The 23,931-nt window shown below is 38.5% G+C and overlaps 2 protein-coding genes across 2 annotated transcripts in view; one reads left to right on the top strand and one right to left on the bottom strand.

Annotated features, from left to right (window-relative positions):
- The window catches only part of LOC138052667 (WD and tetratricopeptide repeats protein 1-like), an 11,666-nt gene extending 7,753 nt beyond the window's left edge, over positions 1–3,913 (top strand). The window contains exons 7-8 of the mRNA XM_068899211.1: positions 288–520; positions 1,622–3,913. Coding sequence (XP_068755312.1) covers positions 288–520; positions 1,622–2,202 — 814 coding nt within the window. The 3' untranslated portion in view covers positions 2,203–3,913. The remainder of the gene's footprint in view (positions 1–287; positions 521–1,621) is intronic.
- Positions 3,914–5,211: 1,298 nt separating this feature from the next.
- Positions 5,212–21,316, bottom strand: LOC138052669 (2-oxoisovalerate dehydrogenase subunit beta, mitochondrial-like). Its single transcript, XM_068899212.1, has 9 exons — positions 21,139–21,316; positions 18,423–18,500; positions 16,855–16,923; positions 15,647–15,780; positions 13,744–13,899; positions 12,097–12,268; positions 8,215–8,360; positions 7,527–7,613; positions 5,212–5,809 (listed from the first exon to the last, which is right to left on the bottom strand). The coding sequence occupies exons 1-9, from the start codon at positions 21,293–21,295 to the stop codon at positions 5,669–5,671; spliced, it is 1,140 nt and encodes a 379-aa protein (XP_068755313.1). The 5' UTR covers positions 21,296–21,316; the 3' UTR covers positions 5,212–5,668.
- Positions 21,317–23,931: the final 2,615 nt, after the last annotated feature.

The raw sequence follows: 23,931 nt of genomic DNA on the forward strand, positions 1-23,931 counted from the left end.
TGATTTTCCTTGTCAACCAGGGGTAAATCCGGCCACCCCTGTTTACAGGGATAAACCCGGATCAAAATTGGATTGATGATGATGATGATGAACTGGGGGGCATCCTAGGGCATTTGGGGTGTCAATGGATTAAATACCAAAGAATGAAAATACAAAGGAGTAAGAATGCAATAATATTTAGCACGTGTCAAATAATCAATTAATGAATTACTTAAATTAAAGGCTGACGTGTAATCAAGATGGGTAAGATGTTCTTATCCCGAGCGATTCTCCTTGTTTCTGTATAGGGATGGAGATATCTATGCAGCACTGCGCGACTGCCACAGAGCACTTGGACTAGACCCAAATCACACCAAGGCACATTTCCGCCAGGCACGCTGCTTATACGAACTGCGGTGGTTCCAGGAAGCTCTATCCTGCTTAAACAGTTTCAAGTTAAAATTCCCAGAACAAGCAGAAGGAAATGCTGCAAAAACCCTTGAGAGAGACATCAGGGCAGCTGCATTTGCTGAGACAGAAGGTGTGACTGAAAGCACTGCTTGCTCATTCTGTTGAAAATCATTTTGTCATCTAGTCAAAGTGTGCATGGTAGTTGAAAATTGGCCATGCTGGTTGAAACTCTTGATACCATTTGACCAACATCATTGACTATCACTCACCTTAACCATGTTCAAATTATTCATGATAGACAATGTTAGCTTTCCCTGTTTGACCACCTCCATCATAGTCCATCGTGGCTGATAAATGTATGTTTTAGGCAAAGGACCGAGAAAAGGCTTTCAAGCATGCTGCCTCAACAAAACTCAAATCAAGTGTCATGCTTTGTTTCATTAGGGTTTCAAAGATATTTTGAAGCTCTTATATAAAGATGTTTGAGGATCCTTGTTGAAAGTATTTTTGAGAAGCCTTGTCAAGATCATAATCTTACTTGCCAATTAATTTTTGAAGAAGTGATCTTTATCTTAAAAGTCTGGGTTATGATGAATTTATAATTATCTTAATGTACAACACAATACAGTACAATACAAACTTAATTGACCACTCCCCGTTGGGGCTTTTCGGGCCAGTGAAACACAATCAACGAAACGACAGAACAGAACAGAACAACAACTATTAAGAATCCCAACTGGCCGGAGGCAAACCAGTTGGCTATTTACAAGTGCAGCTGAGAAGTTGAACCAGTGACTACCAGGATCAAATTCAACGAGTGGTCAGAAGGGGTCTTGACCCCGGGATCTGCGGATCTCAAGACACGCGCCCTAACCACTGGGCCGCACTGCGTCGGTAATGTATATAAAGCGAGTAGATGGAATTTCACTAGTTTTCAGCCGCTTCTGTTCCAGCTTGTGGTAAGTTTAAAGGGAGATACAGGGACTGACCATGAAAATGGAATTGGTGAGATGCAAGGCTGTTGCCTAACAGGAGCCCGGTAGCCTGGGGCTCCCAAAGAATAGCTCTGGGCGCCTTAATTTTTCACAGCAACACCTTCCACTTCATATGTTGGGCTCTTAAGTTCTCAGCGTTTAGCTCTGAGGGCCCCTTTAAAATTTTCTTAGGCAGCAGCCTTGAGATGAGATGTCCCTTTCAGCTCAGGTTCAAGTCTCATTTCTTTACTTGTCAGACTCCTTGTCAGGCAAAGACGATGATGAGACTAGTGGACTACAACCAGATGCTGCACCTACACGACGCAGGAGAAGGCTTAGCATCGTATCAGATCAGGAGAAAGACTTTCGATTGGAAGCACTTGATTACGAACAGAGATTCTGTGGACACTGTAATACAACCACTGACATCAAAGAAGCAAATTTCTTTGGAAGTAATGGACAATATATCGTAGCTGGCAGTGATGATGGATCCTTCTTCATGTGGGACAAAGAGACGACAAATCTTGTGAAAGTGCTGAAGGGAGATGAATCTATTGTCAATTGTTTACAGCCACACCCAAGTTTGTGCCTCTTGGCAACCAGTGGAATAGATCCTGTGGTTCGGCTTTGGAGTCCATGTCCTCTAGAGGGAAGTGAAAATAATAGACATATAGATGAAGTGGAAGCTGCTGCAAAGGCAAATCAGAGAAGAATGAATGCTGACCCGTTAGAAGTTATGTTGATGAACATGGGCTACAGAACACGGTTCAATATGCCAGAGGGTAGTGATGAGGATGATGCTGCTGCAGAAACTCCCATTCAGTGTCGCGCAAGCTAGAAAATATTTTAATAACTTACTATTATGATGTAGCTTGAGCATAGCAACATTAAATGTGCAACATTGTGTTATGTTACCTTCAGCTAAATTTGCTCATTAAGGTGTTAATTCTTGTGAAGTGCTGTGGTTTTATTGCACTGTATTCAAAGTTAAAGAGAATTTGATATGTGCATTGTTTTCTTCAACCTGTGACAGTCACTTTGAGCACTTTTCTATCATCAGGTTATTCGCAAAGAAACTTACTGAAAATAGTAATATTGTGCAATTCAATAGGGCTGTGGAATGTAAATCAGTCTTCAAACGCTACTTGGTCTTGTTTTATTACATTTGCTGTTCCATGCCATCAACTGGCCTTATCATTTTTATTTTGTATTGAGACATCATTCTTTGTGTCATATTAGGGTACTGGCTCTGTTGGTGTCTGTTACATTTGTTTTCTAGTTCAGTTCTTTTTTGAGAATGGAAATGTTTTATAACACATCTTTCAAAGGTGACAAAGTGATCTGCTTTTTGCTTCAGTGGTTTGTGCATCAAACATCTAATTGTAATGTGTTCAATTTTCAAAATTATGTTCTGTGGCACAACATCTGATTTACAGACAAACAGCCAGGCAAGGTGGTCTTTACACCAGGGTCCAGTTGTTCCTGGTGTGATCAAGCTAATCCTGAGTTCATTGAAAGTTAATGATAACAATAATAAAAATAATAATTATTAAAGTGTTTTTTCCACAAGAGTTTTCTTCCCTATGCATGTAGTTTTGATGTAACAAGAATGGACTTCTTTTTAAATGGGCAATTTTTTGAAACCTTGGGGCTTTTTATCTCTAGCCTGCGAATACAGCCACCCTTCACTCCGTTGGAATGGTGATGAGTGAGGGACTCCCACATAAAAAGGATGGGAGTGCTTGTTGTACCTTTTAGGGATTAAAAAACGGGTTTTGGTAGCTTAGGACATTCAGCCTCAAAAGGTCCACAGCAGGAGCTTTAGCGGTACCTTTTAGGGCATTTAGCCGAAAAATTATGACAGGAGACATTCGACATTTGGGATGAAGGGCAGCTGTATTCACAGGTTATTTAATCTCACGTTGGCTTAATCGACTTTGACCATTAATATTTTGGTCCTGGGGCTTTCTTTGTTTTGACTAACATGATCAGATGCCACACACAAGAGACAACTGTTAATATTTGCTCAGTAATAATAATTATTATTGTCAAGTAGAGAGTTTAATTCCTGGGGATATATTTGGTTCACCAACACAGCCACTTTGTACATGCAAAAACTGAGAATACAGTACTTCTTGGGAATTTTGGGAAAAATAACTGAGTAAGAGGCAAGCCCTAAATTCGCAGCTTGTGGGGAATAAAGAGAGGCCTCAACCTCCACACTAGTCATACCAGTGCTTGTTACAGGGCCATAAGTTTTAGGGTGATGTAGCAGCTCTCATAACTTATCATGTGATTGGCTTGCTACCCTCGCCAAAAACAAAGACGAAGCAATTGAAAGTATGACTTAGACTTAAAAACAATTGAAGCTGCTTGCAATACCAAACAATAGCAGGTTACGAAAGCTGCTACACTAATGAAGTTTTTAAACTCAACAATGTGGCAACTATTCCAAAGGCTAACAAAGCAGATCTGTAGGGCTTTTGCTTTCACCTCCTAACAAAACAGCTGGTAATGTCTAGCACAAACAAAGAATAAAAGATTGGCAATACATGAAGGGTTTTTTTTTCTTTTTCTACCAGTATTCTAAGGTCTAAGAAAATTAAACCAGGATATCCTGTTTTTATTCTGATTTTGGGCAATCAGCAGCATTGCGGCTCAGAATGGTCACTTTTGCAGCTTATGGGGAAGACATGCAAGAACGTCCCAGCAAAACAACGAAGAATATATCCACAGCAGCACTTGTTTCTCTTGCTTATGAAATCTCTGTTCCCCACATCCTATGCCACAGCAGGCTGCTGTTTTAGTTTTTGAGCACACACTGAAAAGGCCAAAAATGCAGGAAAAGCCCAACTTCTAACATAAATTTCCTCCAAAAAACAGAAGACGAGCAGAAATAACCCCACAAACAACTTTACTTATGTTAGGCTTTCCAAAAACAATGCTGAAAAAATCTCTGACTTTTGGTTTGGAACCACCTTGCGTAATATTGCAAGATATCCAGCATACATTATTTCTGTATCTATTTGAAAAACTTGTACATACAGGCTAAAATAAGTGATGTCCTTTGGGGGAAAAGTATTGAAGATACCTACAGTCCTGGCAGAATTTGTTGGGGTGACTTGCTTAAAAGAATAATCTTCATAGACCTTATTCATAAATGGTGGTCAATTTTTAATTCTTTTGTCCAAGTGCAAATTAGCCTACCAAGTGTCGATACCATTCAGTGAATAGAAAAGAATTGTTGCTCTAAAATGAGGCTTGGTAGGCTAATTTGCACATTAGCAAATGAATAAGGTCTATGCTGCTTGCAATAACTGAACAGACTGAGGAACCATGACCAAGTAGTTGCAGTGCCAAAAAGTGATATTATTTTGTTACCCTCATTAAGTAAAGTAAATTTAATAATATAATAATAATAATAATAATCATCATCATCATCATCATAATATAATTATGGTTTTGAAAAACATTTGCCATGGACAAATTGGAAGTAAAAATGAGGCTGGAAGTTATTCAGAAGTTAGCATGGTTGGGTACAGCACATATCCTGAGGGAAAGTTCTGTCTTTATGAGACATGAGAGACGGCCCTGCTTGGGACCTTTGACTACCTGTCGTTGCCTGCTTCCAAGCGAGACATCACAGATTCTTACGTCACATCTGTGGTTTCAATCTTGGACATAATAATAACAAGAATAATTGCTATTCTATTATTTTCCAACCACTTCCCCCTTTAATAAAAGTTGACTTATTTGACCCTTAAAACAACATTGCTAGGGCGTGTAAGAGGAGGTGATAACTGATTGCACCTACACAGGAAAAGAATGACACTGGGTGATGCAACACTTTCATCCCACATTGTACTATTGATTGTTAACGGGTCTACTAGTATTTATTAAGTTACACATTAAGTTCTATTTGTATATCTGAAATCGTCCAGAAAACTTGGGGAAAAGCAAGGCTAGAGGATGGTAACCCCTTTACACAGCATTGATAGGCCATGCACTTTCGAAACTACCATATAATACCCTTTGTTTTCCCTCCTATTGCATTCTGAGCGTTGTTTCCAGTTTCTCTTGCGACTTGCAATGGTCCCAAGAAAAAATAAAAACAATGCTTTGTGATTTTCTTGCCCATCGCATGAGCATTGGGAGGATCCTGTAATGTATGTGTAGGGATTGATTTGCAGTCACAAATGTAACCTGATGCGAAAACCAAGATGTGCCAGAGGTTTTGCTCAGTCGATGGCACAGGCTTGAGTTCATTTCCCTCCAATGAATTCAAGGACTTGACAGACCAAGTCTTAATAGCTCATGATTTTCTTCAGAGCTTCAAAACACCTCCACTTGTCTGGCAGATAGAACGGTTCAAAAATCAGAGAGAAGGGTGTGTCCCAGCCACAGACACGCTGGACGGGAGCTTCTAGAGAAAGGAAACAGTTTTCCTGCAAAATAGAGAACAAAAAAATATAGTTACTGAGACATAACACAGAGCCAAGCAACAGCACAGTGCTCATTTGCTAGTGTATGTGCCAACTGATTAGACCTTTTATTTTATAGTATTATAGTATTTATTTCACTGCATTCATAACTTACCGTAAATGCATGGACTAGCAGGCAGAGACCTAGGCTGGGTTCATGTTTTAGACAATTATTGCTATGTAATATAGCTAATAATAATAATATTTATTATTCCTATAATCTTTCAGATAGTATGCATGCTGTGATTAGCTAAATTAGTGGACCATATTCTACAATACGACCTGCTAAATTTGATATTTTGATAAAACATTCTCTAGCAAGTTTTTCATATCGCTTAATATGTAAAACTTATTTACCTAAATGGTAGAAATGCTGCCGAGGGGAAGGGAGATGTTCAATTATGCTTGCAGTAATTTAATGCATGGAATTGAAGGGAGATTATACATAGGTGTTGGGCTGGGAAAGTACAAAACATGGACCCCCAACTGGACCTTTGTTCTGGACCCCACTCAAAAGAAGAAAGAAATCAATAGATGGTTTTCAAAGTGATGTCATCAAATTTCTAAAATCAAAATCACAAGGTCTTTTGAATTTTTATCAAAAGGATCACGGTGACCTAGAAATACATCTTTTTTCAAGTTTTCAGTACTGTGACATCTTTCGTTTCGAAAATATAGCATGACACCCTGCATGACACCATGCTATAATTATTACAAAGCTATTTGGTTGGAAAAAAATGCCATCTCATGAATCTCAGCAGTTTGAGCCTTTCAAGTACATCAGGAGACGTGCTCATAGACATATAGGTTATTTGGCAGGTGGGAGGTCCGTACAGCGAAACACTGTGACCGAGGTCTTGAAAATGCTGCCCAAGGCTGTAGGCCAAGGGCAGCTTTTTCAAGACTGAGGTCACAATTTTTCACTATACGGACTGACCCTTAGCTGGTAAATAAACTTATTTATTTTTTCCTCTCTCTCCCTTCCTCTCTGAAATCACTTTTTAAATTGTTGACTCGCAGTGCGCTTGATAGTGAATGCAGTAAGTGACTTACAAACTGAACGTTTCAAAGAGAAAATTATTTGAATTCTATTTCCAAACCTCTTGTCTAATAAAAAGTAACTTCTTTATGTAAACAAATTCGGTGTCAAAAAATGGAAATTAAAGGTCAAGGACAAAACCTCTCCCAGCGTTACTGTGCCCGTGGGCAGAGAAAAAAATCCGAACCAATCAGATTGGAGGATTGATACCGTGCCCTCCGAAAAAAATAAACGTATTTTATCTCATGAGCATTTCTGGCAAAAAAGAGGATGGTCGAGTTTCTTGTGTCATCAATGAACACAAGATTATGAAGCATGCCCGTGCTCACTGCATTTGATTAATAATTTTATGTGAATCTGAAATCTGGAAATGGCACAAATACTGTAAGTTACATCCCAATCATGACCATAGAGTGTTTTCATGTGTCAGCCATGTTGGCATCCCTAAACAAAGGAACGGCAGTCACGTTGGTGTCCCCAACTAATTCTATGGGACTTCTGCTCTATTATCATGCAAACATTTTCTTTTGTTTCACCGTGGAAAAACAAGGTTACTGATCATGTGAATGAAAACACTCTCAAGAGCCCCATGAAAAGGTCAACAAAATTTCCATGCTGACATCTTTAAAAATTTACATGTACCTGCACTGTGCTGCTGATTTCTGCTGCAAATCCACCAGTTAACGGAGCTTCGTGTGCTATTAGGAGCCTCCCTGTTTTAAGAACAGACTAGCAAAGAGATAAAAATTATCAAAGGTTATTTAAGTTTGAGTTTTATTTCTTGAATCACACTGTCACATTATCAATGTAATACCGTAAAATCCTCTATTAAGCCCCCCTCAAATAAGCCCCAAGAGGAAGAGGGTTATTAAGCCCCCCTCCCTCTCTTTTAACCTCCCCCCCCCCCCCTCCACCCCCATTCCTCCTTTTCAAATCAATAAATGATAGGCTGTATTAATTAATTAATTGACCTCAACTGGGTAACAGTTCACATAGAGTCATCCCGTATGGTTTATTCACGTGCTAGAAATTCGGATTTGGTTCCTACAATTGAATAAAAATGTTCTTGGAAATAATTTGTACACTGTCCAATGCGTATAATATCACTCAAATCGAATCTCCATATTAGCCTGATTAAACAAACAAGTTATATCTTGCTGCCTTGCCATAATTCATAATTCACTGCGGTGGACCTGGCAAGCTCCACTGAACAACTCCATGAGTCCTCAGAAGTGGGAACATGATCCTCGCAGTAATACTCTTCTGCATTCTTAGCATATTAAAACATGCGACCTCCCTTGAGGTTTTTTTATTTTCAAACATTGTGTACCTTGATAACCGTTTCTTCATCCCAAGGTAGAATTGTTTGCAAATCAATCAATTCACAGCTTGCACCCAGCTCATCTTTAGCCATTTTACAGACCTCGCGTAATACATGGATCTGAGTACCCCAACCAACAACCGTCACATCAGAACCTGCATGAAACAACACACGTTATCCCAAAGCAATCACGTTAGTACCAGATTTTGGCGGAAATTGTTGGATATGTTGTAGTTCAATTTTATCCCCTGGTTTAATTTTTTTTTAATCAGTTCAAACCTATAATTTGAAATGCTCATTGACAATTATCACTGCACAATTTACGACACACTCCACTGTTTGTCTCTAACTGTAAGACAAACACTAGCATCGTGCAAGCACCAAATAAATTTGAGAAAACTTCACATCTAATTACAAAACTTTGATTATTGGAAATAACAAGGTCTTAAGAAATGACTTAACAGTTCAATTCAATCTGTGTCTGCACTCAATTCCTGAATGCAATATCTTGCTGCAATAGCCACATCTCGTCTTGGTCTAAATGTTGAGGCATTCGGGTTACGCTATGTTTGCGTTATGTTTAATTGCTTCTCTGTCACATGACAACTCTAACAGATAAAGTTGTTGCACTGCCCTTTCTAGAATCATCTTCCCTGCTCTCAACTTAGCAGTAGCAGTAGCAGTAGCAGTAGCAGTAGCAGTAGCAGTAGCAGTAGCAGTAGCAGTAGCAGTAGCAGTAGCAGTAGCAGTAGCAGTAGTAGTAGTAGTAGTAGTAGTAGTAGTAGTAGTAGTAGTAGTAGTAGTAGTTTTGTTTATTGAAACCTCTAGCAGAAAAATCTGAATTACAGGTCTGGTCAGATATAACTATACGAATAAATGGGGGCTTATATAAATGCTGAATACGATAGATATACATAAATAATCCAAACTACACTAATAAACACATTACGTCGAGTCAGTAGCGTATTTGTTTGTGACAAAGTCACCAAACCTATTTGTGGCAGTTGTCTTAGTTCTTACTCTATCTCTCGATCTGAGTGAGTAGTGAGCAGAAGCACTTGTAGATTCTAATCTACTAGCTTCTAGCTTATAAACCAGGTTATCCGGATTAAGCTGCGCAATGAATTCATGACAAGCCACTGATCTACGATCTTGAAGGGTTGATATACTGGCTAAATTTAAGGCCTCGCTATAGGTGGAGCCAGGAAAGATAATTGCGAGCGCACGTTTCTGTATTTTTTCTAGCGAATCAGATAAATATTGCGGCAATGCAGCAAACACAACACATGCATATTGTAATATAGAACGCACGAGCGAACAATACACCATAACATTATCATGCGCGGACACGCCACATCGCCTAAGTTGCCTTAAGGCGTAAAGCCTACGGTTGGCTTTCTTCATTATGTAATCGCAAGGCACCGTCCAGGTCAAGTCATGGGATATAAAAACTCCAAGAAATTTAAACGACTTGACCTCTTCCAAAATACATGCCATAAACATCAAGCACAACTTCACATAGCTCTTCCCAGGAGAATATGCCGTTACCAATTGTCTTGTAGAGCGAAGACTTGCCTAATGCGATGAGGCGTTCAAACTGACCTCCCCAACAGGGGGCACAACTCAGGTTGAACTGCCACTTCATACATGTATCATGACGAGCCAGGTAGTCTTGTATCTTCTCGTTGCTAGTAACCTGCTTCATCCATTTTGCGGCACTCACAAACGTCTTCCCATTGTCCAAATAAATTTTCGCCAGACGGCCACGGTGAGCAATAAGCTGTTTTAAGCTTCTCAGGAATTTGCTGGTCTCCAGATTTCCCATTGCTTTGAGGTACATGTAGATCCCTCTTGTCCAACTACACGAGAACTATACAAGGTACACTTTGCCTGCTATCTTGGACTTGTGACGATACTTGAGGGGGCCAGGGCCAGCAAAATCAACTCAGATCACTTCAAATGGGGTATTTCCTTCAGTGCGGTCTCTAGGTAGAGGTTTCGGTGGTGGAATAGTTGAGCAATGGCTTGGAAACGTTTACAAGCCGTCGCTCAACTATTCCACCACCGAAACCTCTACCTAGAGACCGCACAATTTGATCACTTGTTTAACAAGCTTCCTGACTCGTGGTAACCAATATTGCTCACAGGTCTTAGTCAATGTCATGCCCACACCTCTATACAAGGTGTCTACGTGTGATCGTCACACTAGCTTACAAGTAAAGGGCGCTGTATCTGGGAGTTAAATGGGATAATGGCCTTGAATTCTCCCCTTGCATACTAACACTTCACCTTGGTTGCTTTGAATATTCAGCTGCAAACGATCCTCTTCAAACTTGGTACTTGTTTTGCCTTGCTCCTGAGTCCGCTTGGTCTGTTGCTGTATTTCTTCAGTCATTAGAGGCCCAATGACTCGATGGTGTTGGTTGACTCTAGAGTTTTGAAGGAAGCTCAACTATCCACACACCCAGGCGCAACACATGCCACAATTCGTGTTTCTGTAGCAGTTCATCAAAAGGGTCTTGTTTGTTTTCCACTGCCACAGCTGGCAGCTCACGCACTATTTTCACTTCTTCTGATTCCTTTGTTGATCTAGTCAGAATATCGGCTGGCCACTTTTCTGGTTCTGATAACCAGTCTGGCCCTTGCCACCACAGAACTGGGAGTTTGTCGATATCACTGCCACTGCTCCCCAGATCAGCTTGATTCTCCACTGTGCCTATGTGTTGCCACTGTATGTGCTGCTGCTCTTGTATCTTGGCTACTCTGCTGCCCATGAACTGCATAATTATACTCTCTGTTTCTACAGATCCAGAGTAGAGCGACTGTGCTGTCAGGCCAACAGAAAGTGTTTTGCACTGGAGAACCCTGTAATGTTTCTTGGACCAGATTTGTGGCCATGTGGACTCAAGTTTTGTTTGGCAAAAAATTATTGAAAGCTGGTTGGAATGGAAAGGACCATCTCAAATAGAACAGGAACTGAGACTTCCAAAACAAACCATTGCCAAAATTGTTGATATTTTCATTCGCAGAGGGAATATCGAAGACAACAAATGAAGAAATATCACTCGGTCAGCGCAAGCTGAATGATGTGAATATTTATATGGAGTGTTGTAAAAGTACCAATCCCAGCATTTACAGCAATGAAATCCAAAACAAACTGGTAGAGAACAATGTTTCAGTGTTTGCCCAAAAATGTCCCATCGCATGCATCGATCAGCCGCAGCTTAATGCAAGATCTTGGTTTATATTCTTTCAAGAAATTCAGTGTTATTCAAGGGGATCACTGACTCTTGAAAATGAAAATATACTTTTCAGTATTTACCAGCTTGTGCAGACAACATATTTTTTGTGATGAGTGTTCAGTGTTCATTCCCATGAAGGTTGGCGCAAAATTCCCAAGTTTGTTTCAAAGTTTTCCATTTGATTGACAGTTACATAATGAAATTCCCAAGTTCAAAGCAAACTTTTGAATTTTATTATTATCATCATCGTCATCATTATCATTATATTGTCCATAATGTGCGCTTAGTAAAATATATTCTATATACAAGGCTAAAAAGGTTATGAAATGGTTAAAAATTAAAATGTTTCAACCAAACGTTTTCGGCTGTTTGCCATCATCAGGGGTTATCATTATTATTATTATTATCATTATCATTATCATTATTATTATTATTACCATTATTATTATTATTATTATTATTATTATTATTATTATTATTATTATTCTCAACAAAATTACCCAATTGCTGTTTTTCCATAGCAACTTGTTACTTTGGTATTGCACTCCATAACCTACAGGTATTTGACCAATCAGAAATGTCATATTCTGTTGAGTATTTTAAGATCATGATAACTAAAAGTACTTTATTAGGACAAGGAAAACAGTACCTTGTTCCAATATTTCTGCTTCTGACAGTGGTATCTCATAGTCTGCCAATGGAACCTCTTCAACTGCTTGCCTGTACAAGATCTTGGGCTCAAAAAATATGGTTGGATTTTTGTCGCGGACAGACGAAATGAAAAGTCCTTTGGCTTGAATGGGTCCTCTTGGGACAACTACCTATCAGAGAAGAAATTGAAGATGAGAGATTGTAATTCCCCGTATAATTATATTACATGTGACTCAGTTTCTTCTAAAAGAATCAACCTCTTCCTGTTGGTAAGTTACAGATGTAGTATAAATTAAAGGCAAAGTTTGTTCAGGCTAAAATACCGATCATGCCAGGGCTTATCCTAGTTTCCCTAGCATTAACCCTTCAAGCCCTGAGTAAAATTGTCTGGCGATAGACAAAGTAAAATTTATAAGTGGCACTATTGGGAATTAAAGGGTTAAGTGATTACAAGTTTTCAGTATAGTCCCACTGGATGGGATGCTACATGTAATCTATCACAAGGTCCTCCCTCCTTCTCCTTCTCCAACCCCCCCCCCCCCCCCAACACACCCCTTCCAAAGAGAATTGCCAGTAACCATACATACAACACTCATGGGTGAAGGGAGGCAATGCAAAATAAATGTTTTTTGCCCAAGGAACACAACTTGGCTCAACCAAGTCCTAAATCTGTCTTGAGAGGCAGAGTCCTGGCCTCAAAACCCATCCTGACAACTAGGTAAAGTTGTTCCAGATAGTCCCTAGTTCAGCTTCGCTACTACACAATAGCAACCTGGTTTGTCTCAAAGGCAGTTGGGATTTTTAAAAGTTGATCTGTTCTGTTGTATTTTAGCCTGCTTGGTAAGCGTTTCAGTGGAAGATTTTTAACACGAAAAATGGGGTGAGACAAGAATCACATGGCGGGAAAAATGAATTCGCTTCTTGCTGGAAACGCTTGCTATGCAGGCTAGTTGTATTTATGATTGCTGATTCATTGACCCTGATAAGGCCCCGTTAGAAGTGGTCCATTAAGTAACAATAATTGACTCAATAGAATTAAAAATAATTAAGTTACTTTCAAAATGACATCTAGCATTAGATGCAGTAAAATCTGCAAGTGTCACTAACTTATAGGAAGGAAAGGGTTACCCCTGGTAAGCCTGATTGGACTAAAGAAAAGTCTAACACAGGCTTTCAAAGTTCCTTCACTCCAAGTCAAAAGATTCGAGGTACATCTACATGTAGTTCTGGCCTTGGTTGTTCAAAAGGTTCAACACTATCCAGTGGCTAAACACTAGCAAAACCAATTGAGTTATCCAGTGGATAGTGATTTCTCCAGTGGATAGCAATATCCACCTTTCGAACAACTGGGGCCAGGTCTTTAGAATCATTTAATAAATCAATTGAGTCACATCACTGGACATCAAAATGAGGCTGTGGTGTTACAGTGACCATACAGGACAATAAAAAGGTGAAAAATTGTTGGTGGTTAAACTGTACTGGTTGACAGGGGTAAGCGACTCCTCTCTTTTCAACAATTACCATGATGTTTACTGTTTGTTTAGGCTTATTTTTGGGCCATTTTTACTACTTTCTATTTTAAAAAAGGTTTTCCAAATTGATATGGTCTGACTATTATGTACACTTGGTTAAACTTTTTGATTACCTTTAACCCAGGTGTATGAGCAAAGAAACTCTCCACTGACTGGGAATGATAAAGGGCCCCATGACCAACAGCACCACATGGTGCCCGTACTGTTAAACTCCCACAGTTGAAAAGATTTCCTGAGCGGTACCTGAACTTGGAAGCTTCATTCACAAACTACAAGTGAAAGTAAGACAACCACTGAAAACAAAGATTAATTTTAGTGGATAAAAATAATGTTGAAACTAATATGATTCCATACATACTGAGATCTGTTTATAGCCAATCAAATCAGAGAAACAACAATTTCACGACTGGAGAAAACATTTCATCCAATCATGAAGAACTTGTCAGAAGTACTGAGTGTGTTTTCGCTCCTTCTCCTGGACCACCACCTTCCTCATCAGTTCAACTTGAAGCTTTGTCGTTGGCCATTTATGCAATTTGAAATGAGTTTGAAGTTGCATAGTCAAGTTTATTATAAAAAATAATTAACTTTTCAAGATGGCAGAAATCTCAAGTTGATGATTTCCAGCATTAGAAAAGCTTGTAACTGATTGCAGAATTTATTCAGCAGCAGCAAAACAAGAACACACCATCAAAAACAAGAAAAGACAGTAAAATTTGCCATTTTAAAAGCATTTTTGAAAGAAAAGAATGAGAAGAGAAAACTGTAATACATTCCACCAGAGCAGCTAAATGATTTCTTGAGTGAATTATTCTATAATTATAATAACTGTCAAGAGAAAAGATGGAAATCGGAAAAGATGGAGATGAGTTCAAGCCTATGAGGATTTCTTTCAAGCTTCAACTGCCACTTGAAAGCCTGTGTAAAGTATCCATGGCAACGAACATAACGTGAATGAACATGAAAAGCTCTAAAGGCTTGAGGCAAGCAACTGAAAAAGGCAGGCAAGGGTAATAAGCCAAATGCCACAGAGGCTATAAAAGACAAGGAGGTCAACATTTTGTAGCAAAAATTATTGATCATTATAGAATCCCTGATGAAGTCTGTTTGATCAGACGAAACCGGTCGGATAATAAACAAAGTTAACAAGATCAGTTTCTGTGTGCTGCTCACTAGCTTCCATTTAAAAAATTATTGTGGTGCTGTGCTGGTGGGGGGTATTGAAAAAAGAAAATTCAGTTTTATTGAACAAGCTGATCAAGGTAAATTAACCACCATACAAAACATATGAGCTGATGTTTTGAGTGTTGACACTTTGTCAGAGTGAATTAAGGAATAAATATGTACCTGGGTTGTTACTGGTTTATGTAGGAGATAGAGAAGCTTTGCCATGGAACCATCGTGACATGAATATACAAAGTTAACAAACTCATTGAATGGAAAAAAGGTAGAGACTGAGAGTGCCTTGTGCAAAAATAATTTTTTGTCCAAGAGTTTTGCAGCTTTCTGTGTTACATATACCATGGCAATATAGTTATAGGCCAAATTGCCATGCCATGCAAGGAGTGGTTTAATAGGAAGAATGAAATGGCCTGCAATATTGCTTTTGACACAACTTTGTCATTTCTTTTTACATCTCGATGATGTTTGTGAAAGCCGTCTGTTTTACACAGCGTACATGGTATGCAACAGATGGCATTTGAAGAGATGCAGGCACAATATTATGGTAAGTGATTTCAAAGGACCATTTCAATCTTGAGATTTCCTCCAAGTTTTGAATCAAAGGACACTAGTCTTGCATACTGAGCAAACATAATATTATTTGACAGTTCCTGGTTGACTGTGGATTTGAGTGTGCATTCTTTTACCATCTAATGTTGCCATTTGAAGTTTTTTTGAGTTTCATTGATACAAAGTGGTGACAGAGAAAAATAATGTTTTGCGAGATTCAAGATCCTTTCAGAGAAAGTCAATTGAAAGTGTTTGAGAATGATGAGAGTATACAGCCAGACTCACTTGATCAAATGCTGGAAAGATATAATCAGCAAACTGGATCTCTGCAATAGCTGTAGCCCCAGCTGCTGCCAAACCAATTCCAAAACCAACAATTCCTTGTTCACTAAGTGGAGTATTAAATACTCTGTCTTTACCTGGGAAGAAAAGAGGTCATCATCTTGAAATACACTGTGTTATTACATAAAATTTGAAGGCATACCAAAAGGTAGCAAGTCAATAAAAACGCTATCCCTAGGGTTCATGCTAGATTTTGCATACAAAAGTCCACCTGAGTATTCAAGGAGTTTTCAAGAACCAGAAATTGAGTTTTCAAGGAGTGTTTGTAAGAAGTTTTCTATGCCATACATCGTGTTTCAGTGTTTTCTGATATTCTTTCCCACATCCTGCAAGTTAAGTGCACGCACAGGCATTTCAAGTTTTCCCCAAATTAGTCAATTTGCTCAATTTTTGAAAGGTCTCTTAAACTATAAGCATGATCATCATTTTCTTTTGGTATAATGCTATCCCTACAATTTTCACCCAAGTCAAAATTCAAGGAGTTTTCAAGCAGTTTCCCACAAAATCCTTTTTTTTCAAGGGCTTTTCAAGCACCCTTGAAGACCAAAATTAGATTCTAGGGCTTTTCAAGTACTTCAAGGAGTTGCAGGAACCCAGTATCCTGTCAGTGATATTCATTTTTATCCACACCTGTGATATCATTTTTGACCAATCAGTAAGCTTATGCAAATGAATGAAGGGGTAGTTTCTAAAGAAACTGTGGTGCTGCGTCGGTGGGGAAGTAGTATACAAAAATTTGGTTTTATCAACGGAGTTGATAATGTAAATTTGCCACCGTACAGAGATTCTAAAAGCTGACGTTTCGAGTGTTAGCCCTTCGTCAGAGCGAAGGGCTAACGCTCGAAACGTCAGCTTTTAGAATCTCTGTACGGTGGCAAATTTACATTATCAACTCCGTTGATAAAACCAAATTTTAGTAAGCTTATGCAGTCAAGTTCAAACCTTAATTTTTGAAATAAAAAGATAAAGCAATATCTTAATTTATGTTGTACTGCGTGGATTTATCCCAATAAAAAGAAAATTACATGGTCACATGGAGAAATCTCTGCGCGGCCATGCAGTATCCTCTATATATTAATTTTAATAACAGTTTCAAATAAAAAATTTAATAACACTTACAGTCTTCTTTAATTGCATAATTTGCAACTTACCATATTTGTCCTTCAGTCCAACAGTGCACCTAAATACTCCACCAAAAGCTACATCCTCTCCAAAAATCACTGAAAATTATTTAGAAGACAAACAACAGAAAAAACTGACAAACTTGGAGGTGACCTAGAAAAAAACACCAGTTCCCATCTGTGCACTGAAGTTAGGTGGGTTACAACAATGGGTTCATCACTGTCAAGCTTTTTTTTTTTTTTTTTTTTTTTTGGGGGGGGGGGGGGGGGGGGGGGGGGGGGGGTTAATGTTATGATCTTTATGATTACTCAATCCAAATTGTTGCCAAAATGCACTATAAAGAGCTGAAAAACCCTTTCAAACCTCTTTAAGTGAGGTTGACAGGGTTGGACACTTAATTTTGAGAGCACTTGCCACTCGGGCGAGTGACCCTCAAAATGCACTTTACTGTAAGGATGTGCAGTAGCAATGGGCGCAAACGTGCCATGTTTGCCTTATCACCAATGGCTCGATAGTGACCAGCAGTATCACTGACCAGGAAGCCATATTTCTTCATATAATCTGTCTATTTACTAAGCCCAATGTTGCCTTTTAGCGTTAGTTTATTAGACAGTTCAAAATGTAAAACTTTGTAAAATAGAAATGATAAGTTTATGTTTAGGGATTTTCTTGGCAAAATGGAATGCAAAAAGCAGTGTTTATTTTGCAATTTAATTAAATTATTCCTTGGTGACGAAAATGGAACTCGCCAAACGAGCGAGTGATCGATGATTTGCGCTCGCCCAACCCTTTAGAGACTCGCCTGGGAGAGCGGGCGAGTGCTGATGTCCAACCCTGGGTTGACACTCTGCACCCCTTTATGGGGCATGTAGTGTAGTGGTCCATACTGCTTGCAGACCACATCCCAGCCCTCCTGGTTTGAAATCCTTCTATAAATTTGAGATAGGTAAAATTAATACCAGTATTAATTCAGCATGAAAGGAGAGAAATTCTGACCCCTAGTTAACCATTATAATAATAACAGCAGTTCTAGGCTATTGAAAAATGCACCTTACTCCTAGATTTATGTCTCCTAAATACATGAAGTACTCCAATTGAGAAAGACACTGCGGTGCATATGGCATCTCGTAAGTGGTATTAAAGTTCTGTAGAAAGATCAACTTCTACTAGGTTGTTTAGAGGTAATTGTTTCCATGCTACTGCACTGCAGACCATTATACAAAAAGCTATCTTTAATTTTGTACGAATTAAAACTTGACTTCAAACCCGTAGAAAAAAACCGACTGAACCATTTCAATGCGAGAGTGAATAAATATCCAACTAATTACAATATGTAATAATTATTATTCTTTCCAGCTCTGCACCTTAGAATGTATCAAACAATACAAGTTTGCTATCTAAAATATTTGCATGCGTGTTGCTCATGCATACCGGTATTACAACAGTAACTGGTAGAATTAAGTTGAGTAAAGCTTAATTATTCATACACAATCTGGCTCATCATTAACAGCTGGTTTTGTGGGAATGGCACTGGTAATTAAAAGTAAAATTAATTTTAAAATATGTACATCTAATTCATTTGAAATAAAATAAGCACCTGCGGATGGATCAGAATCAAGAATGATATCCATTGCATTTGTAAGTGATTGAAATAAGTTCATCTTTTGTGTTTGACCTGAAAGAAAAACAATAATAGGGGCTAGTAGAAAACAAACGTCGTCATTGTTTTTCACCCACATCCTAACATGATCCCATTCATACACAAGAACAAGATTAATAAGTATCCCCTTTCAATTATTGAAAGGTAATTTATACTTGTTGAAGTGCAAGAAAACAAAAAGTTAGGCCCTCATATTTTTGTTTTCTATGATTTCAGTGTTTTGTTTTCCTCAACTGATAAATAAGGCATGTGCTGCCTAAAGTTTTCACATTGTCTTGTACATCAAGTTGCACAACAACAAGGCGTGCTACCTTAAACATGCGTCCTGCTAATCATTTGTCAATCAACAACTACGCATGCATACAAAACTCCATAATAATTATCAAAAAAAACACTCAAAGGTATTCTAGATCTGTCTGTAATTTTTGACATGTTATCTGTGTCTCTTCATTTTAAGATCCACACTCCCGTTAAAAAAAACACCTTTTCTAGTTTCCAACACCGCCGTATCTAGAATTTCAACCTTTCCCACTTCCCCCCTCCCTCTCCCCCTTTTTTTGTCTTGCTAGCAACATCGATAAAGGTGGAGGGGGGGAAAGCACGTCAAGTAGGATAAGTACCTCAAGTAGTACAAACACCTCAAGTAGTACAAGCACCTCAAGTAGGCATGGGTATGAGTTATAGAGAGATACCATTATATGGAATATGTATAGCAGGGGTTTCAATAAAATTTGAAGTAGGCAGCTGGTTTGAGTCTAGTAGCCGACCCCCTTCGTCTAGGGGGCTCTGGGGGCATGTTCCCCCAGTCGATTGTGAAATCTGGAAGCTCTGAAATGTGATTTCCAGCACTGAAGATGAAAGATTTCTAATCAACAGAGACACTGAGTGTGCAATTAAGCGCATTCTTTTGATAATTTCCAGCGAAGAAAGATTTGGAAAACCATTTCAAAAGGAAAATTAATGATTTTTAACGTTATATGACGTTTCGACAACTTCATGTCATCATTACTACCAATTTCAAGCTGCCGGGAACGGCAAACCTTTTTTGCGCGTTTTTTCAAGCGCGAATTTCAACATTTCTCAACATGAGAAATCAGTTCTATCGAACGATAAGAATATGTCATTTTAATCTGAACAAACGAAAAGGCTTAACCAATGAAACTAACGACAAATTTACTGTTTTTGGAAAACAAGTCTTGATGCAACGATTACTCAATAACGACCTGTTTTACATTAAACGTCTTGATATGTTTGGGGACGTAACTAAACGTAATTGAATTACGTAAAAAATGTGACGGTTGGTCTAGGCAAAAATGCGGAAAAAAGTTATAGCCATGCACTGTAGCTCAAAGATGGCACTATCAAATCTGATAATTACTTTGAAATTGAGGTTAAAAAAGGTACATTCAAGTCGATCAAAAATTAATTTTGACGGAATCCTTCAATTAATTCAATGTAGGGTAAAAAGTAGCCGACTTCTCTGAGCGATGCAGCCGACGCTTTTCGTCGGCCGTCGGTGCTTATTGAAACCCCTGGTATAGGAAGACGTAACATGGGAAGTTAACATGGATTATATGCCAGCTGCAGAGTGGGAGATAATAGGTAAATTAATCACGCCCCAAAAAGGTGATGTGTCTCCACTCATTATTTTTCTGCTGGCTTTCTGTAGATTTTACTTTATCTTTTTTTTGTTCCGACTTTTGCAATCTTCGCTTTAAGGCCATTGAGATATTGACGACTTCAGAGATGGTTCCTAACTTCTTCCAATTAAATACTTATTATTGCCAATGAGCGAGGAGCTGCGCACGAAAGTATTGAGCTGCAGGCGAAAAAAACGTCGAGTGATCAAGATTAAGAGAAAAAAGTAATGTAATGTAACAATAGGAAAAAATAAGCCAATCACATCACAGAAATTTTGCTTGTGACGTAAGTGTAATGTAAGGTGTAGATACCCGGAGATTTTAGTAGGGACTAAGTGATGTCGTTAGACAAACTTGCACGACACACGCGACTATTGATGATCTTGAAAACAAGTTCAAAGTTGAAAACACATTTTTCCCATTTCCCTGACCATTGTGTTGTGTACACTTGCTTTGAGTGTTCTTTAATATTTATTTTCGAACCAGCGTGTTCTATATTGAGTGAACAAGCTCAAAACTATACTTGCGTATGTGTTCTTATCGGCCGCTGTTGTCAAATTCACGGCTGTATCTTGCAAAATAAAAGTTATACAAGTGAAACAACTTTCATGTGCGAGAGACAATTGACAATTGTTTCACACTGAAAAGTCTGAAAAGGCTTCGGCTTTTTTTACATAGCACTGATTTTATTCATCTTAATTATTGTATATTCCTGTTAAAATTACGGCCGTTCAAAAATTACAGCATTACTTTAATTTCCATATCATTGCAAAACATGTTGACATTGACATTGTTGATGGAGATACAAAGTGTGCAATTTCTATTATTGTATTATTGTTAAAACATTTACAGCTACTGTCGGGTATTTTGGAACTCTGATACAAATCTGCAGACTATGTACTATATCGACTGTCTCGTTGGCACTTAACGATAGCTATTTCTAGTATATCTCTTACAATTATCTCTGAGATAATTCACGGTATAGTTAACTTAAGCTCATTAAATCAGCCTACCATAGAGAGGCGACGGTGAGTCTGGCACAAACGAAAAGGTAGAAGCATATCGAAAATATCCCTGCGATGTAGTACCCGATTTTGACTTTCCTAAGTGATAAATCCGTCTTGCAAACTTCGTGCTCAAAAGATCCTTTACTCGTCGAGACGACGCCATATTGGAATAAACTCGTTTCCAGTGCTCCCCGCCATAAATTTTTCATTTCCAGAGCCCTGTGCGCAAGATGTGAACAGCGGGATATTTCAGCTTTACTGAGAAATTTCGAAATATTGCTAAATTCAACAGATATTTCTTCACTATTTGATCAGCCTTTCGCAAATATCCCTGCCTTCATCCTGTCTTTCAATCCACACGTACTGAAGACGAACCTACTTATAGCTGTGTGGCTTTTTTTTTCTGTAAAATATTCGTACTAGTAAAAGGAAAAAACATTTTTCTTGTATTTTTTCAGTCTTTTCAGAGTACGCGTAATACCCTGAACGATTTACCCGAATCGGTCGAAGTCACTCGGAGGGTTTAAAAGCACTCCTGATGCGCTTGAACAATCCACCCTCCACCCCGAATTTATCTGATATTTGCTCTGACGATTATCGTAAATTTATCGGAGTGAAGCGGTTGCTATAGAGTTGAAATCCTTTCCACGGGTATAATTTTAATCTTTCTTGTTTTCTCTGCTATCACAAGTCCTGGGACACAGTGTCCGAATCTATTTCATACACACAATTCCGAGCACTGTTAGCGATTGTGTATATCAGATAAATTCGAAGAGGACATGTTGGCTTGAACCACGCTTCCGTTCAATGCTGTCCGGTGACGTTACCGCCAATCTTGCGTAGGAGGTCCGAGGGGAACGCGCTTCCCTTAATAATTATAGCCAAAATGGAAAAAAAGTGGGACATGTGCGTTAGTTTGTTATCAAAATAGTTCGTGTACTTACGTGATGCGAAGGTGAAAATTAAGTACACAATAAAATTTGGTTTGTTCTTTGCGTTGAATTTCGTAAATTGCGAAGATAACAAAAGGAAGTAAGTTAACAATATCATAAATGAGTCATACAATTCAACAGGATGAAAGAACAATAAATAGAACGTGCAAAAAAATTGAAAATGGAGAGCTATGTCAGTAGCCATTGAAACTCACGGTTTACGCGCTTGAGAATGTTCCATCATTCAAAAGACAAACTGGCTTCATTGGTTCATGTAAAAATGGGATTATTGCTTCGAAAACCAAATTAAAGAAAACAGAGCGGTAGAAGGAGTACATTCAGGGTGATCCCAGTCTTTGTGGCCGGTCAAAAGTTTTTATTTCTGTTCAGATGCACTCAGACGATGCCACACAATATTTATAGGAGGGAAGCTAACGTAAGAATTAGAAAAAAAAAAGAATCCGATTCACAATCAAATATTCCTTCTCAATAAAAGGTGATTAAATCACGCCTCCATATTTTTTCTATAATTTCAGCGTTTTGACTTCCACTAGTGATAAATAATTAAAAACATACGTCAAGAAACTATTGACGGCTGGCCAAGTCGTGGTTTTCCAGTGAAACCCACGCAAGCGCAAAGAAATCTCCAATAAAGAAAAAAATCATCTATCTTATCGAGATACAGTTGATAAAAACGTCATGTAAAATAAAATAGGGAAACAAAAAAGGACCTTCTCTGGTTTCCGGATTAAAATAAAAAGTAAAAAAAAAACGTAAACGATCTTTTTGAAGAATTTGTTTTATGTCGAACACGGACTTACTATTGAAAAAGAGGAGACTTCAAAAATGAGGTTGCGATCATTATAAAACGTGGGATGGAATTTGCTTCACTACTGACTCGGTGAATGGATAGATGGATGGATTGGTGAATGATTGAATGTAGTAAGATATTCAGCTTAACATGTCATAATTTAATAATGCGGCCCACCTACACTAATACGCTTTCGTTCAATTAAAAACACGCTCTGTTTGATATCGCGGCATTTCGCCTATCATCCCCTCTAAAAGGTTTGACACCACCGTTGAGAATTATGGTTTCAAAAAGTGAAGAAACAATGACATTGTTAAACTCGAACTTAGGCCCTCTAGTTTTCTTGCCCTTCTCGTCTTCATTCCAAGTCAAATTTTGGAGGACCAAAATTTCAACTAGTAACTTAATTTTAAAAAAATAATAAAAAAGGTTGAATAAGGAATGCAATAAATAGCGCTGATAGACAAAGTGAAGAATGCATTTTTATAAACCAGTGTCGTTTCACTATATGCCTAAATATACACTTTTCAAAAAAAACGGATTCAACCTGAAACCGGATTTGACTGACAACATCTATATTTGCCACGTGTGTTTTGGCCAAAGATGCATTTTTTGAAAGGAAAGGAAAGGGACTTTATTTAAGTGTCTCGTGAGTCGTACTAGCGCTGGAGCACTAATTAGGGACACTGTAAACTGAAATTAACGAATATTAACGCAAATCAAGTCAAATGTTGGCTTTGGAGGAGAGTGGAAACCGGAGTTACTGTTACTGTTACTGTTACTGCTCCCCCTTTTGGCCGTCAACATCGCTCTAACACTGTCATTCGATATTCTTTGCCTGTAATCGATTCCTAGCAGTTGTCGGAGACATCTCATCTCAAAAGAAGCTACCCTTTTCTCTAGGTAGGCGTCGAGGGTCCAGGATTCACAGGCATACAGAAAAACAGAAATGACCATTGATCGTAAAAGTCTTATTTTTGAGGATAGAGAAATAGCGGGAAGGCAACATTGGCCCCGGAAACATCACCACAACTCAGACTCGAAATCAGAAGCAAA

This window comes from Montipora capricornis, chromosome 6 (assembly GCF_036669925.1).
Source record: "Montipora capricornis isolate CH-2021 chromosome 6, ASM3666992v2, whole genome shotgun sequence".
Classification (NCBI taxonomy): Eukaryota; Metazoa; Cnidaria; class Anthozoa; order Scleractinia; family Acroporidae; genus Montipora; species Montipora capricornis.

What these genes read in the sequence shown, in the direction of transcription:
- LOC138052669 (XM_068899212.1), bottom strand. Translation starts at nt 21,295, where the DNA reads ATGGCGTCGTCTCGACGAGTAAAGGATCTTTTGAGCACGAAGTTTGCA. An exon ending in TGGACTGAAGGACAAATATG is followed by an intron (nt 15,781 to 16,854) that starts GTAAGTTGCAAA and finishes TTTTCTTCCCAG; the next exon opens with GTAAAGACAGAGTATTTAAT. An exon ending in TCTTTCCAGCATTTGATCAA is followed by an intron (nt 13,900 to 15,646) that starts GTGAGTCTGGCT and finishes TTTCACTTGTAG; the next exon opens with TTTGTGAATGAAGCTTCCAA.